The sequence below is a fragment of the Aulonocara sp. 'chitande type north' Nkhata Bay genome, linkage group LG12, assembly GCF_057382095.1.
Source record: "Aulonocara sp. 'chitande type north' Nkhata Bay isolate Kocher_YH1m ecotype deep benthic linkage group LG12, A_spYH_male_GT1.1, whole genome shotgun sequence".
Taxonomy (NCBI): domain Eukaryota; kingdom Metazoa; phylum Chordata; class Actinopteri; order Cichliformes; family Cichlidae; genus Aulonocara; species Aulonocara sp. 'chitande type north' Nkhata Bay.
This window is the reverse complement of record NC_141355.1, coordinates 37,436,165-37,453,873: the sequence shown is the minus strand read 5'-3', so window position 1 is coordinate 37,453,873 and position 17,709 is coordinate 37,436,165. Positions and strand designations below refer to the sequence as shown.

General features: G+C 42.3%; 1 protein-coding gene across 8 annotated transcripts in view; it reads left to right on the top strand.

Annotated features, from left to right (window-relative positions):
• Positions 1-17,709, top strand: part of wdfy3 (WD repeat and FYVE domain containing 3) — a 120,867-nt gene that overhangs the window by 57,372 nt on the left and 45,786 nt on the right. For all 8 annotated transcript variants that reach the window (XM_086315479.1, XM_086315480.1, XM_086315484.1 and 5 more), the window contains 5 exons: positions 71-260; positions 590-804; positions 4,773-4,885; positions 8,764-9,001; positions 14,076-14,176. In XM_086315479.1, the coding sequence (XP_086171605.1) occupies positions 71-260; positions 590-804; positions 4,773-4,885; positions 8,764-9,001; positions 14,076-14,176 (857 nt within the window). The remainder of the gene's footprint in view (positions 1-70; positions 261-589; positions 805-4,772; positions 4,886-8,763; positions 9,002-14,075; positions 14,177-17,709) is intronic.

Genomic DNA, 17,709 nt, shown 5'->3' with positions numbered 1-17,709 from the left:
GAATATTTTCATGCAGCTTGCTTTGAAAAAGCCAATTTTGACTTCCCTCTCTCTTCCTTTGTGCTCCCAGACACGGTTACTACGGCACGTCGGGGCCCCCTGCACCAGCGAAAGCCCTGACTGACCTGAAGCTCCACTTAACGAACTCCTCCCACCCCATTTCCTCATCGTCCTCAACAGACATGGTGGTCATTCACCCAGGGGCCGTGCTGGCCATGGTGGACCTGCTGCCCTCCGTCTCCTCTGACAGCCAGCCAGAGGTGAGGAAATGAAAGGCAATGTGCTTCCTGTCAAAGTGGGTGAAGGGATTTGATTGCAGGCAGGAAGTGCCTTTTTTCAGTTGGGTTTTTCACGTCAGACGGCAGCCAGACAGTGTGAGTCAGCTACATATGTGTGTTTTAGGGGAAAGTCAGTCGTATTGAATGATTACATGCAGGTAATTAACTTACTAATCAGTGAATTGCCCAAAGCACCCTCTCACAATTTCCTGATTTTGCTTATTTTTGCCTCTTTACAGGGCGATTTAAACTAAGCTTAAGTCTTAGTCTTGGTTTTAACGTCTAGCTCTCCAACTTTCTGCTCCTCCTAGCATGCCCTCGACCTGCAGCTGGCAGTCGCCAACATCCTGCAGCTCCTGGTGAACAGCGAGAGGAACCAGCAGGTGTTGTGTGAAGCCTGCCACCATCAGCGACTGTTGCAGCGCTGCAGCCAGGCCCTCAGCGATGAAGACCACCCTCTGCACCCGCCGCTGCAGAGGATGTTCGAGAGGCTGGCCTCGCAGGCCCTGCAGCCGATAGCACTCAGGTACTGAAGCTGGCCATGTTGATAACATGATGTAGGCACCAACAAACCTAAACTGAGAAGCTTCAACACTGAAATGCTGCCCCAACAATGACTGTTTCAGATGATAATAAAGAGATTAAAATAAAAGCATAAAAGCAAGACAACTCAAACAAATATTTTAACTATTATTCTTTTTTTTTTTTTGAAAATCTAAATGAAGTTTCAGATGAAATCCTTGACTAACATCACAGAAACACACAAGGTCAGATTAGGTGAGTCTGGCTAACATCAGCGGTGCTATCGCCAGCTGACACCTGCACAGTCCGTTTACTCTGACACAGCCTTTCTTTTTCCAGATCAAAGAATGCAGTCCCAGCTGGAGCCAATCAACATCTTCTATATTAATAAAATATGAATTATTAGTCTAACTAATTACTATTTATACTACAACCTTAAACCCAACCTCAGACCCCCTTAACCAACATTACATCAAACCCAAATCTTTATGAGGCTTTCTCTCAGACTCTTAATTCTAAGCACAATAAACCTCTGATGCACACCGTTTCATGAGGTACTTTACTGCTGATGGAACAGAATCAGCAACCAGGTTTAAATAGTGAACAAATGCATCACATGAAAACAGATTTATCTGTGGTGAAGTAAGATATATAAAGTATTAGAGACAAAAAAGAAAAGGCAGTGCGTTACTTTGCTTTATGGAGGTCCATCACTGTCCATAACTGTTAGACGGAGGAGGGATCTAAATCTCATTCATAACCAAATATCGGTCCAGGTTATTATTTCCACATGAAAACAAAAGAAAGCCTTAATTAATAATTATTTAATTATTCATTCATTCATTAACATCCCAGCGTGTGCAGTTTAAAGTCTCAGAGAGAAGGTCGGCTGTTCAGGGAAAGTTGACGTTCAGCTGTTTCTTGGTTGTAGCTGGTTTTTTAAATTGGTTTTAGTCATGTTTGTGACACGTGTCTAACATTATTTTTAAGTTCGATTTTTTTTTTTTTTTTTACTCCATTTAACCAGTAAATAAGAAACCAAAGGACAGACCCACAAAAACCTGAGAACAATGAAGAGATGTAATACCTCACATTCAGGGTTTTTTAAACATTAAAGTGTTTGTCTGGACTTTTCTGCACAGACCTGAGCTTGGAGCAAATAATATTTTATGAACAAAATCATTTTGTTCTTGGAAAGCAGTTTTGTTTTTTTATCATGCTAATGTGCATTTGCATTGTCGGGTTTCACTGAATGAAGACTGATTTTATATGCAGGCAAAACGGAGTGATTCTCATTTCCCGCTTGACTTGTTACGTGAGATGGGAGATTGGGGTTGAGGGACAAGACTGAAAGTTATTTGACATGCACATGGTTGGTTGTTTTCATATGTTAATGCAGCCTGCCTGGCTCACATTCTCTCCCTCCAGCTGGATTTATGCTGGGGGTACACGTATCGCTGTCTGTCAGCCTGTTCCCCATCCTTCCCTTCATTCCCCCCCCCCCCTCCCTGTCAGGCCTACCCTTCATATTTCCACTCCTCTTATTTTTTTCTTCTTCCCATTAGAGCAGGGCGATATGGCCAAAAATATTTATCACGATATATATTTGAAAATTTGCGATAACGATATAACTGACGATATAATTGATGCGAGACAAAATACAACTCCACAACATTACTAGCGCAAAAAGACAACCTTCCATTTATTTTCACTTAAACAAGAAGCTGGTTTTTATGTACATTAAAGCTTTATAAAAATGTAACAGTGCAAATGCAAATTCCTTGCTGAAAGTTTAACCAAAAGGCATTTCCAGTAGAAATGGGCTGACATATCCTGAGCATAACCATGTATAATATCCACTGAAGTTAAAAAGAGGTGCTTTGCAACATTAAACTGCAGTGTGCAGTACGTATTTTTCGGACCATCAGGTGCACGGGATTATAAGGCACATTAAGCGAAACAAAGCAGTCAGATAAATCAAACTTTATTAAACTCATTCTTCTTGCTTCCTCCAATTCTGTACCATTGATTCATTAATGTTGAATTCTCTGGCAGCGGCTCTATTCCCATGTTGTTGCAGTATATTAATGACTAACCTCGTATTGTGGACGGATTATCTCAGTTGTTCTCCTGACTGAAGATTGGTCCTTTTACAGCATCCTGCCATGCGATTGCATTTGTCTCTAACCATGAGGAACCTTAACGTTAACTTTTATAAGTGGAAAAGTGTTAGTGTTTGTCCTCCAGCTTCACTGTGTTTATGCTATGCTAACATAGCTGTGTCGCTAGCGATCACGTAGCACATCATTATATACCAGCTAGCCCAACTTCAGTAACCCTACAAACGTCACTGCTGTTTAGTTTTCTGTCTTCATTTATGTTGGAAGTGATAGCAGAGCTGTACGTTTGATTTTTTTCAGAAATCTCTCAGTCAGAACATGCTATATCATGCTTAGGTAACTAGCGAAACTAGCGAGCTAACTTCCGCTAGCTTCCTGCTAACTTCTAACTCCGTTAAATGTAATACATTTTGTTTTCATGGATGCCTGGAAGTTAAACTTCATAGTTACACCTGGTAAAGCAGCAATGCTGATCGTTTTATTAAAGATGAAAGAATTTAGACAGTTTTTAACTCTTAGTGATGCTGCAGTGTTCGTTTGACCTGAAGTATACGGAGTTTAGGACCCAGATTACTCCCAGATTTAAGGGCATCTTAGTCGGACAAATACGACAATAACGATGGCCGCTTGCATGTTCTGCAAAAAAATGTGCTTTGTCGTGTATCTGACGGACAAACACCAAACCAGTTCCACATCACGGAAGTTGCACCATTTTTACAAACCAATTCTGGTTCATCTGTTTCACTCAACAATCGGCCATGTGCGTATGAAAACAAAGGCACTGCGCATGCGCGTTTTACTCATATTCTATCGCGATATTTCATTTTCCTATCGTTGCCTAACATTATACCGGTATTACCGTGAACGGTATAATATGGCCCAGCCCTACTTCCCATTTTTATTTTGTTTCTGCTCTGTCAACATCAGCCAGCAGCAAAGCTCCAGAGTCTTTTGCCTCCTCGGTGCCGCTCTGATATCGTCTGCTTCCAGCCGCTGGTGTCACACATCGAGCGCTCTGACAGCAGACGCAAACAATCACAGCAACACTTTGCATTCGTGTCACTTACATGCCGGTCAACCATGTCACTGACTTTGAAACAGACAGAAAATGCTGTAAACCTCAGCTTTTTGAGGAGCGGAAGTAACTGCTGACTTAACAAACTGCATCCAATTAGGATGTGCTTCACTGCTTAATGAGAACATAAAGGACATAGTATGGCAGGGGGACCCTGTGGGAGTGCAACGACTAAACCCAGCAGTTGTTTTTAATTGGTTATGTAATAGTGTCACTGAAAAACAGGAATGCGCCTAAAAGAGTACAATAGGCCTCGAGGCTCATGCTTTACACGAGCACGGCCCAGGTACTATATTTAAAAGATTTCTGCATCCTTAATGGCAAAAGTTTGGACACCAGTTTGTACCTTTCATTTCTGGGAAGGTTTCACTTATGGCTGAGGACCATCTATGTGCATATTAGGGAGCGTATCTGCAAAATGTGCATTTGGGTATAGAAGTAATCACTTTTGAAAAACACCTCCGTGTTGATGCCGAGCCAAATGCATGCTCACTTCCTCCTTCCACATGTTGTTAATAGGATGATTGAAGTGTGAAGGCAAGCTTTAGTTTAGTTCCTTGCCTAAACAAAGGCGCTCTTCTCAAAGCCACTGAAAGGACTTTTGGATTTTCAGTAACAGTGGGGGGGAAACAAAGGCTGAGGTTATTTTAAAACAGGAGCGCTACTTAAATAAGGTTAATTAAACTGAAATAAAGGAAGTTCAGCAGTGATACTGGCCTAATTGTTTTTTCTTTGTTCTTTCTTTATTCCTGACTTCCTGCTTATCTTCCCCTTCAGGGAGTTCTTACGGCTCGGGAACCCGCTGAACTGTGGCGCCTGGGACAAGAAGCTGTTGAAGAACTACCGGGTCCACAAACCGAGCTCTCTCAGCTACGACGCCGAGATGAGAAGTAAGATTGTAACATTCGATCATTGTACTCACTGTTCCACAGATCTCCGGTGAAATATTCCTACAAGTGTTTTTTGTCAGAGATATTAAATAAAACACAAGTCGGGTTTTGGTGTTCTTATCAGCTGTCAGTCGGTTACACTTACCAAGTGCATAGACTGGATCATACCAACTACACACACTGCATCCACACAGATAGAATCTATCCCAGGATAAAGTATTAAACTGCCTGCATAAGTATTTGTTATAGTTGGGTTACAGGCCTCAAACGTATTATTAAAGTGCCGACTAAAAGGTAACCACCTTAGAAACCTCTGTGTTTCTGTTTTATCACCTATCACACAACGTTCTTTGGTATTAGTCGAACAAATATAGTTTCTTATACCGACACAGGTAAAATTCTCACTTTGTAATAGCTGAGAATTGAAGAGCTCTTTTCACAGCAGCCTTCCAAGTGCAGCTATGAAGGATGTGCCACCTGGGAGCGATTCCCATCTGCCGTTGTGATGCAGGCTTCTCCTGGGAGAAAGTGTCATTTTTATTTTTTTATTTTTTAACAAAAGCTTTTAAAAAAAAAAGGAGAATCATCTTTTCTTTGCTCTATGATGAATTCCCCAAAGAATAACATCTGATGTTAGAGTATGAGCTTTGCTTAGTTCCTTAACGCCAGATTAAAATGCTCAGATGGTCCGTGTGCTTTCAGAGTGGTCGGAGGAACAATCGGAATTAATTACGTATGAACTTTACAATTTATCCAGAGCTCCTCATTTCCGTGCCGGATCAAAGATAGAAGGCAAACCTAATCAGGTGTCCTTCCTTGCATCCGTGTTGTTAGCCGCTTATCCAGTTTGGGATCTCGTGAGCGCTGGAGTTGATCCCAGCTGTCACAGGCTGAGAAGCGGCGTGAAGCCTGAGTATCAAATGGCTAACATGGCGACACAGATGAGCACGCTCATAGCCACCTTTTTGGAAGGTGGATATGAGGCCACCTTTTATCCACTGCTTTTTGGAAGCAGGAAGTTGTTAGAGCGGTCTTCTTGTCCACTGATTAAAGCGACGTGTAAACTCCATGTTTAAACAAAGATCGGCTCGCCTCTGTGAATGTAATGCAAATGGCTTGTTTTCCATCAACAGCTGCTAATGTTTGTAATTTTCTGGGCTTCTCAGCATGTCTTAATTGCTTATTGTGTCTCCTCCCAGCTGAGAATGGATATCAAGGCCCCAGTAATTACTGCTCTTTACAGACAGCCACTGGGAGAGCACATATTGCCATCTTTCTCTGTGAGAAGAGTCTGGTTTATTAGCTGCCATTGATGGCTGTTGTAATTCTTGCTTTCATCCAATTCGTCTTTGTCACATCTGCTGACTCTTTAGAAATGAGACGACCCATGTTCTCAATAGAAGGTGAAATATGTTACCTTAGCGCGGGACGTTATTATCGCCCTTCTGGGGCGATGAAAATCCAGCTTTGATTTAATGTGGCCTACTCGCAGTCGGTGTTTTCAGTGCTGTGGGAGTTTTCATGGGCGGACCAAGCTGTGAGGGGTTTTTACCACTCTCTCTGAATCTAATCTAATTGGAAAATAAATGTTATTTTGAATAAACAAATGCAAAATTTGAAGTGCTGGAATTCTGTCAAGACATTTTTAGGACAGTAGAGAAACCACTGTTAGATGGGGAGATGAAACAAGCTGCTTTAAACTAAGAGTAAAAAGTTCATTTGTATTTCTTTTGGGTTTCCGACTACACATTTGCCTCTATAGTGAGGAAAAAACATATATTTTTCTGCTCCGGGGTTTTAAAATCAGGCTATTTTTAAGGTTTAAGGATTTTTTTTAAAGTTTGATTTTGAAACTTGTAATAGCCAAATTTAAACTTAACTATCTTGAAGTGTTGTATTATCTTTCCATTAAGACCTTCTTATATGTAGGGAAGGTCATGTTAATTCTTGGCCTCATTCTTTACAGTTTAACAGGTCAATAAGGTTTCTGACTTTAGAACAAAACGTTATGACTGTAGTCTGGTTCCCTGAAGAAGAGGAACAACATGCAGTACGTACAGTGTGGAATATGACGTCCCTGCGTGTGCCAGCTGAAGACACCTTTGAACCACAGCTTTAAGCCACATGACCTGTAATGACATATTTGAGGCCCCTCCTGCACATATACGTCCCTCAGTTTGATAAACACTCCTGACTGAGCCCAGCTTCTCAGTGGGGAGACTGTCTTGTACCTCGTTCCTCTGCTTCAGGGAACAGAAGCTGTTCGCTTTCAGTTGATTCACTTGGTAGCACACATACAGTATGGAAGGGATGTATAAATGCCCCCAGAGTTGTCACTGAACCAGAACAAAAGTGTGTGGTGATGGCCAACTAGCTGCAGCACAGATATCACTCACAGGGACCCCTTTAAATGGGGCACATGAGGTTTCCAATCCCCTGATGCGCCCTGAGGCAAAGAGAGACCTTTGGTTCTGTGAGATGCTGGGAAGATAGCCTCCATAATCCAGTTGGAGAGCCTCTGCTTAGGCAGAGTTTTATCTCTGGCTGGATTATTACAGCAGTTAAACAGCTTGGCCACATAAACACACATTCTGAGTGTGGTCAGTGTAGATTCACATCACACACAGATGAAGGTTCATCTCTTCCTCAGATGGAAAAGGATGAGGGCAAAAAGTGAGAAGCTGAAAAGCGTGTGCCAGAAGCATGCACGGACGAAGCATGAAGGTCACCCTCTCTTTACTGAAGGCAGCAAAGAGGCCGTTCGAAACAACCCAGTATTATGAAAAAGAAACTTCATAGCTATAGAGTCAAAAAATGGACTGAAAGACAATTTGAACCTGGCGTCCAGCTCCAGACAGGGTCCATAGGTGGGCACAGTGATGTGGTAGCGGTTTGCTCCGTGAAGCCATTAGCTTGGAGACAAAATCTGGGAACATGGGCAGGTGGATTTTGATTGTTGTGGCTCTGAGCTTATGAAAACCCCCCACGAACTGTGACGGTTTCTGAGCTGGCAGAGGGGAGGGCTGCTCCACCTGCAACCTTTTTGTTGCATAGTGAAAGAGGGAAAAGGGAGACATGTGGTCTTTGCCAGCCCGCACAGCAGCAGCGGTGACAGGCTGGTTCACACGCTATCTACCAACTATCCATGAATGTCCGGTCCTGCATGTCATCGTCGTCCTGGTGAGCATGCAGCTCGTGCCTCACATGGTTATGGCTCACGCTTGGCTTAACCCATCAACATACTCCATGTGTTTACTCAGCTGTTTGCTGGGTCATCGACTGAATACTTCTTGCCTTTGGACTCGCATGAATCTGCATCCTTAGACTCTAAGAGGAAAGAGAAATGCCAAGCAACAGCAGCCTTTCACAGCTCTACCTACAAAGCTTTGGGTTAAGTCAACCCTCTCATACCGTGGACAGTCTCCAGGTAGACGGGGCATTCCTCATGCTGGTCTCACAGAGAAACTTCACCCATGTGGACAGACTTGCTTCGGTTTGTGACTCATACCAAAATGACAGGAGTGTCTATTCACAGGCAGGGTCCACATATGTCATCACAGGTCATCTGCTTTAAATAGAGGTGTCTTCAGCAAGACAAACAGCTGCGTGATACTGTATGTGTTGTACAAAGTGAAGGAACTGAAACAGAACTAGAAAATTTTGCACGTTTCACAATTACATCTTTCTGCTTTTGAATGTCATGAATTAAAAAGTAAAGTAAGACTAATAAGCGTCCTGAGGCGACGGTTCTTGTCATTTGATGCCATATAAATAAAATGTTATTGATTTGAATAGCTAACCAAACAGGAGCCACCTTTCAGTCCTGAATCGTGGATCTTGCATGTCTTGACTCTAACCACGCCTTCTTAATCTCACAGACAGCATGACCACTTCCATGGAGGGCTTCGGCCCCGACAGCGTCTTCACCACGCCGGCGGAGGACAATGGCCAGTATCGCATCAGCCGCAGCCTCGTGCGCTCCGCTGAGGGCAGCACCGTACCCCTCACCCGAGTCAAGTGCCTGGTGTCGATGACAACCCCCCATGACATTCGCCTGCACGGATCAGCTGTTACACCTGCATTCGTGGAGTTTGACAGCTCGCTGGAGGGCTTTGGGTAAGTTATGGTTAACAGACCTTAAGTGCATTTGGTTTTCCAGTCGTATGCAGTAATGGTTATATTTTTGATTATGATATTTGCAACAATGTAACATTATTCAGATGAGACCTTTGTTACCCGGTTCTTTGTGACCTTTCATTTCTGAGGCCCAGTTCAAAAAAGCTAACATGTGTCTTTAACACACTGGATTTCTGACGTTGCCACACAGGATGTCTCATGATTAAGTTCTGGGGGATTCTAACCTGACCTTCAGCCTGACCAAACTTGGCTTGCAAAGTATATATCAACTTGACATTAATGCAGCTATGAAACCAAAACATGCTCCTGTAAACATGTGCCCTGCAACACAGAGGCAACAGCTATTCTGTTCATTACATTTCTACATTTCAGTCCTTATTAAATTAAAAATTATATTAATGTGACAATCTCTTTCAGACTTAAGGAGCGGGACAAACTTTGGTGTACATTTTGGAAAATACTGATGCCTTTATGGAAACAAATCTGTATATAAAGAAGTATAACTTGTAAATGTTTTATATCCATATAAGAGTGGCAGACTTGATTCTTACAGTTATTTTTCATCAGAAAAATCTAACGTGCACTCCCGTGATTGGATACTCTTATAAGATATACGATGTATATAAAGCATAAACACTTCCTGTAACTTTTCCTGTCCTTATGGGTGGAGTAACAGATGGTGCCCATTCTTTTGTAAACCATTTTCGCCCTAAATCTCTTTGCGGATCAATTTTCCTCGCCAGTGAAACACGCCTGAGGATGTAACGTTATTTTCCCCCGCCCTAAACAGGTTGTGTGTGAGTGTCTCTTAGCAGTACCTGCTACTGTCTCAGCAGGAGCCTGTTATTCGCCTCCAGTTGTGGAGCTGTGCATACAAATAGGCTTATTTTCCGCCTTTTATGTCACACGGAGCCCTCGGCAGCTCGTTGTGCTGCGGCTGATGTCGCCCGCTGCACCCCCCGGTTTGTGTTGTGTGTTAGCACCACAGTCAGCGCGGGGGTCAGAAGACGGTGTGTGGGCTGTGACCTCAACACTTCGCCCCCATGCTTTTGCGGACATGTTGAGCTGAGACGCAGTTGTGATGAGTTACATTCTTCATGAATATTCATAAGTGCATCTTGCAGAAGATCATAGTAGAGGTTTTCTGTCAGGTTGGTTACTGTGAGCCAACTGCACCGAATTATTAGATGGCCGAGGCTGGGGAAACGTGTATATTCATTCAGTTTGCATTTCTGCACCCAGGGTCCTTCAGTGTTTTGTAAGACTAGACTTGATTTAAAAAAACTGCAGTGAGATTCTCTTTACCCTGATGAAAAAAATGCAAGCTTAGCAGACCAAATATCTAAATTTGCACAAAACATCCCGTGTCGGTGACTCGGCCTGTAACAAACAGCAAGTGGAAGCAACAAACTGACATCCAGCACTTTTTCAGGTTGCCATGCGATTTAACCACCTGTTTTTACACCAGCATGTACACTGAGGACCGCAGTGATGTCAGTACTACACACAATAAGACAGCACTAATCTTCCAAATCAAACATTTGTGTGTGTCAAACAGGATCTGAAAATTCATCTTTCCACTCTAGTTGTCTGTAGCAGTGCCAGCATCACCACACCAGAAGTATGAATAAGTTATTAATTGTATAAAACATTATACTGTTAATATATTTTCTACAATTTTGCAAAACCATTCAGCGGCCTGTTTCTGGCCCCCTGACTATATGTTTTTAACCACCTTTATTTAAGACAAATTCCTATCTCAGAACATGTGAAAGTATTCAGTTGTGGCACAGATGAGCTTTTATTTCACAGGCTTTTCTTGGCTCAGATTGGTCCTTTTTGAAGGGTGACTGCACGTAACCACAGTCAGTCTGCATTAAAACGAGAAGTCTGTGCTGCCTTACTTAACTGAAGTCTGTCCCAGATGATATAGGATGAAATGTGAGTTATACTATGGACAGACAACCGACACTCTCACATCCACACTTACAGCAAATTTAAAATGATTAGTTTAACTAATGAACCCGTCTTTACACGACAGGAGGAATCCAGTCTAGTCTTTGTTTAGCTCTCAGAAATGCTCTAAAAACTCTTTAGTTTTAAAAACATGTTTTAAGCTCTTTAAAAAGTGTGCACCAACTCCAAGAAGCCTCTTGTAGTGTCAAAACTTCCTGAGATTGTCAGGAATCGAGCGTGTGATTCAGTTGCTTTTTATCTACTGCTTTTGAAAAATCCCTCCCCCTCCGAGCGATCGCACTTTCTTAGCTTTGCTGTTTCCTTTACTCAGAAGAACCTGTGCGACTCATCACAGCAGCCAGCTCAGAATAAAACATGGAGTTTCTCCTGAAAACGCAGCAAAGCAGCAGCAGCACAGGCAACGAGGCAGTGGCCCACTTTCTGCTAACCAGAGGAGGAGACACACGACGCACACTCATACATCCAGAGAGAGATGGCCCCTCCTTTCTCTCCCATCTGTCAACATGAAATATTGATGCCTCTGCTGCTATTAGGACTCTCATACACAGACGCACTCTCTATAACACACAACAGTTTTACACAGAGCCGGACACATGGATGCACACTCACCCACATGAGGCCAGGAAGATTCAGTCTTGACGGTTAAGGGTGGAGGAAACATTTTTTATTTCATTTTTTTAAAAGAATTAAAGAGAAAACATTCGCTGGAAGAAGATAAATTAGCATAACGTGCCGGTGAAATCCCTGCAGTGCTTTTTTTCCTTCTTTGTCTTTTTAATAACCTAACCTGGGGTGATGAAAGAGACAGCTACATGTAGTTACTCTGAGGCAGCAGGGCGGTGTACTTGTTAGTTTGACAGGCTGTCTGTTAAACTGGGGCCCAGCGCAGTGACTTGTCCTTGAGAAGTGTCCTTGATAAAAATTTATTGAATCCCTGCCAGCCTCTGGGAGGGTGTTCTTTAGCTACCCCTGACCTCTGACCTTCCTGTCCAGGTGGAAAAAGAAGATGAGGTGGGAAAAAACCAGGTCATTGTGGGCTCCGTGACTGTGGCTATTAAAATGCAGAATTTGTGGCGAACAAATAAAAATGAAGGTTTTATGTGTGACTGTTACAGTTATGTCAAGATAAAAGGAGATGCTCACATTGCTTGTGTAGTCCAGTTTTACCCATTATCATTAATAAAATCTCATGAAAAATGAGACAACTGTTTTGGGTTTCCAGAAACTCATACGTCCGTATCCAATTTGAGCCAGTCTGTACTTTATCCCATTACACGTTACTGCTGCCACTGAAAAACAATGAACTTATATTAAAGAAGAAGAATACGTAAATACCTGGTGACACTGGCCTCACCGTTTGAGTGCATGGATTGATTTGTGCTTATCAGCATAAAAACAGCTGTTAAAATCGATGTTCATTTCCTCTGAGTTGCGGTAAGTCATCTTTCTTTTAAAGACAGAAGTACAGAAATAAATCAGTCAAGCTTTGCTCTCGGTTTTAATTTTAAAACTTTGGAATTGCAGTGAGGTGGTTTGAACTGCTTTTATATTAGAAAAACACATACACGTCCCAAAGATGGATGTATCCTACATCTAAAAAGTTTACACAATGCAGAAGTGCCCTAAAGTTGGATTTAATTAAATGGGCAGCAGAGAGCAATTCCTCTTGCTGCAGAAAAAGAAGTTGAGCAAACAGCCCTCATTTCCTTGGTGAACACTTTCCTGATAAGTTTATGGTGTTGATCATTAGTTTAAAGTCTTATTGAATACAACATTTAGTTTTTTGTGTGTGAATAGTTCCCATTAAAACAAAAAATGACAAGAAATCAGGGTTTAGTTTGGTGTTTGTAGCTGACAGTAGTGCTCTCCGTTCCTCAGTTTCTCCCTCACTGAGCTTAATAATGTGACCTTATTAAGGTCGCATTAATAAGCTCAGATGGGGGATGTAACAATGGCATCTTTGGTTTACGATCTATGCTTCATAAAGATGAGACTGATCATGTATTTGCATCTATACAGTTCTATATTTCTGCTGCAGTTTTGTAGTTTCCACTAAAAAAAAAGTAAATTTGCAATAAAATATGTTTTTACTTTACAGTCAAATAACTGTAAAACTGGAATACCTGTACATCTGTAAGAGAAATTGAGTTTTATAAATACAGTTATTCTGTTGTTCATTATTGTACAGAAGATTTACAGTTATTTTACTTTACAGTGAAAGAACTGTAAATCTGTAGTAAAATAGTAAAAGTGTAGTAAATAACTACAAATTTGCAGTTTTAATTTAGCTTTCCAGCTATTTTAACTGGGTTTCCACAGATTTACATTTATTTTACTTTACAGTGAAATACTGCAGATTTACAGTTATTTTAATTGGGCTTTTTGCAGTGTCCTCCAGTGCAGCTCAGTTCAAATCTGTCAGGTTTCTGGATGAATTGGCCTTGACACACTCTAAAGACTTCTTTGTCTCCCCTGAAGAGGGGAAAACCCCAAATCCTCCTGTTCATTTCCCAGAGCACCAGTGTCTTCAGTACTGGTTCAGGATGATTAGAGAGGAGAAAATGGCACCTTCACCGACATCAGACTCGAGCTTACTGAGGAGTTGTGTATGTGGTCTCACTGTGCAGGCATCACCCTGTTTTTTGACAATTAATTGGAATATTATCATCATTATCATCACTATCAGCACCAACCTTAGCGAGTGCAGGGGGGCTGCAGCTGACTTTGAGCAGATTTCCTTTGAAAAATGATTCTGAATGTGCGCTTTCATCCCACCTCTATCTCCTTCTCATACATAATTAATCCGTGAGTATTAGGCAGCTCAAAATTTCCATATTATAACATGAAGCTTGTGTTTTGAAGCGTGTGAATTACCATACTGTTTTCTGGAAGTTGGGAGGAATTTTTCTAACAGTTTACCTAAGCGATGGAGCCAGACTGGAGCGGACATTCAGCAAACGCGCAGTAAATCTCTCGCGCAACAAATGCGCGTGCAAGCTGTTGACGTGTCTTGTGTCTGTCACGGCCGTTTCCCCAGATAGCAGCCGTTAATCTGTCCTCTTCTTGTCCCGTGCAGGTGCCTGTTCCTGCCCAGCCTGGCGCCTCACAACGCCCCCACCAACAACACCAATGCTTCAGGTGTCAGCGACGGAGCAGTGCTGAGCGGGATGGGCACAGGTAAAAATAGATCATTGTGCTGGGTCAGATTCCATTTACTGTAGCACAAAGGTCACCGACTGGTTGGGCCTCGGGGTATCTGCTAGCATGAACGTGGAGGCTGATTTTATAGGTTAACCAGGCACAGCGGCCCACCGAGCTACACTTTGAAGCTGAAACATAAAGGTCAGTGACATAACTAATTCTAGCCCTTACAATAACCAAAGGACAGAGTAGTAATGGATTTGCTTTTCTAAAAATGGTGAAAAGCAGAAAAGTCACATGCTTAATGTGCTGACTGTTTGTCTTTGCTGCACGTAAGCAGAAAATGATCATTGCCACAAACAAAGCAAAGGTCACCTGACTGACAGGATTAGGAAACAGCCTTTCAGAAGTGTTAAAACTTGGAGGTTTGACGGTATCCAAGTTACGGTTGCTATGAAGGGAGAAACTATCCATCGAGACCCCAAATGTTTCTGTGGCAGGCTGTAAACATGCTTTCATGCTGTTAAACTGGCTTTTTAACATGGAAGTCTGTGGGACGGATTCACCACACACCAAGGGGAACTGCAGTTTTTGTCTGTTCTGCATTAAACTTTGGCACCATTAACTCCACCGGTGCTTTCCTGCAGTGACAAGTAAAAATAATAAAGACTTTTTAAAACTGACATGCAATAAACTGCTTTTAAACAGTGAATGGTTCTTTGATGCTGAAATGTTTTTATCACATCAGAAGGTAACAAAGCTTTATTATACGCAGGTCTTCTGTCATAATTCTTCAATTAAATGAGGGCAAAGCCTCCTTTTGATCGCCTCCGTTAAGGTTGCTGCTTTGTGTTGTTAATACAAACTCAACACTTTGTGCAGTGGTTTCACATTTACAGCTTTGCATTGGACACAATAAACGGAGACTGGATCAATGAGACAGAAGAACTGCTTTATTATAATGTCGAGTCTATTTTATAAAACTGGCTGACACATTGGGGCGACCGTGGCTCAGGGGGTTGGGAAGCGTATCTGTAACCGGAAGGTCGCCGGTTCGATCCCCGGGCTCTCTGTCCTGGTCGTTGTGTCCTTGGGCAAGACACTTTACCCTACCGTCTACTGGTGTTGGCCAGAGGGGCCGATGGCGCGATGTGGCAGCCTGGCTTCTGTCAGTCTGCCCCAGGGCAGCTGTGGCTACAACCGTAGCTGCCTCCACCAGTGTGTGAATGTGAGAGTGAATGAGTAATGGAATTGTAAAGCGCTTTGGGTGCCTTGAAAAGCGCTATATAAATGCAATCCATTATTGGATTGCATTTATATAGCATTTATATTTAACTATATTATATTTAACTAAATTAAACTTGATGCACCTTTGTGGATTTTTTTGGTCACTCTGTAGAGCTCCTTTCAGCTGCTCCCTTATTCACCCGGGGTCACCACAGCGGGCAACTCTGCATGTTTAATTTGACAGAGGTGTCCTGATGCAACCCCTAAGGGATTTGCGTCTTCTCGGGGGATAGAGTCGGGGATCTTTCGCTTGTTAGGTTAATGTGTAAACAGTTAAACTATGGATGGCCTTTGTTTGTGGCATGAAGGCCTTTGTTGCTTTCCCGGCTTTTAATTAACTGCCAGTTTTTATTAGAGAAAATACGGTGCATCCAATGTGGGGAGGAAGTGAGAATTTAGCAGAAGAGTCAGCGGTCTTTAGCTGTAATCATATCCACAAACCTTCATCTGTGTCTTTGTGAGAACATGTCACATCAAAGTAGATCAGTCATGTTGTGTCAGTGCGTCAGCTCCACTCTTCGTTCAGTCCTCTCTCATGAAACAGGAACAGGAAACTGTGTAAAGCAAAGCATTCGAGTGCTGCTCGTTGGATTTCACTTCTTGCAAATGACTCTAAGTTCCTTTATGATACGTTTTTGTCCTTTATCCTGTTGGCTTGCTCATTTCTGTTGTTTCAGAAATAGTAAATTGACTGGTTCTTTGGCATGCACACTGGGATTGAACCACCAGCCTCCCGATTAGTAGATTAGTAAATGACCTGCTACACCTCCTGAGCCACAGCCGCCCCTTAAAACAAGCGTTTTCAATTGATGAGTAAGAATAGATTCCTGTGTTTCATCCCACCTAATTTCATTTTTAGCCCACAGGTACACAAAAACTCTTTGTGCATTTCCCTTTTTTGCTTGGTGTTTAATTTTTAACGACACACATCCCACTCGGATCACCGCGTCTGCCGCTTCGTCTCGTTTTTTCTGTTTATGTTCCATCGGCCTCGTTGTTGTTTTCTCCATCACCATCATCTTTATTCTCACTCTCCTTCCTTTTCTTTAAAGCAGCTGTGTGTCTTTGCAAAACCTCTTTGGATTTCTTTTGCTTTTGATCTTTTTCTTCTGTTTTCATCATTTTTCGTCTTTTATGCAAAAAGAAAAACACATGTCTGCATATCTCGAGCTTCAGACCTCACCTGTCCTTGAGCCGTTAGTTTTAGTGTGTTAAAAATAAAATGTGTTTGTTATGAAAAACCTCATAAACAATATTGATATTTTACAGAATAGATTTTATCATATAAACTGTCTGCGATGTTATGCTTGAATTTTTAGTGTGTAGCCTCATTTAGTATTTATGAAGCACAGCTAGACTCTCCTTTCTCCTCTTCCTCCCAGTCCACCCTCCTCTCCATCCACTCATACATGACTATCGTTCCTCCATCTGTTTACCTATTCATGCCGCTCCTTCTGTGCTCATCCACCCCACACTGCTCTGCTCTCGTCTTCTCCTGCTAGTCACCCAACTCTATTTATAGACCTCACTCGTTCCTCCCTCATTTCTTCCTGTCATTCACATTTTCCTTTTCTGTCCCTTTCACTGCTTATCTCAGTCTCCTTCATTCTTCCTCCTTTCCCCTGCCCTGATTCTATCCATTCTTTGTCACTTTCCCCTTCCATCTCCTCATTTATCTCTATCCCGTCTCCTCCCTTCCTCTCTGTTTCCTTCCTTCTCTTTCCTCATCCACTTCGGTCTGACCCGTATCTGTGAATGACACCATCCAGAGGCTCATTTATCAAAATATCTTCATTCTGCTCACAACAACAATGTTGCACCAAGTGTAAATTGATATGCATAAGAATTCGATGTAATCCCTCAAACCAGTTTTCTACAGTTTGTGATGGAGTCCACAGACAGCCCCATTATTTGGTCAAGTCTGATAACCATTTGAGTGACAACCTCATCCCGAGCCACAGACTCTGCTCTGAGATCTTTTCTAACCAATCTGGACGACAGAGTACTGCCTTCATGTTTTGGCAGCTTACGTCAAAGTTTTAGCTCATTTTAATGGTAATGCGAGCTACTGTACACCTCGATCTACACCCGGAGGCTGAATTGAAATCTTTCCTACACCCTCGGTGTGCTGTTCTGCAGCTCTGGCTGATCATACATAAACATGGCATAATTTAATGTGGTGTATTTGGCACAGATAAAGCACCGACGCAAAACAAACGTTTGCAGAATGCAAATCTGAACCAGGAAAATATGGAGAATGACTCAGAAGAAAAATAAGAGCA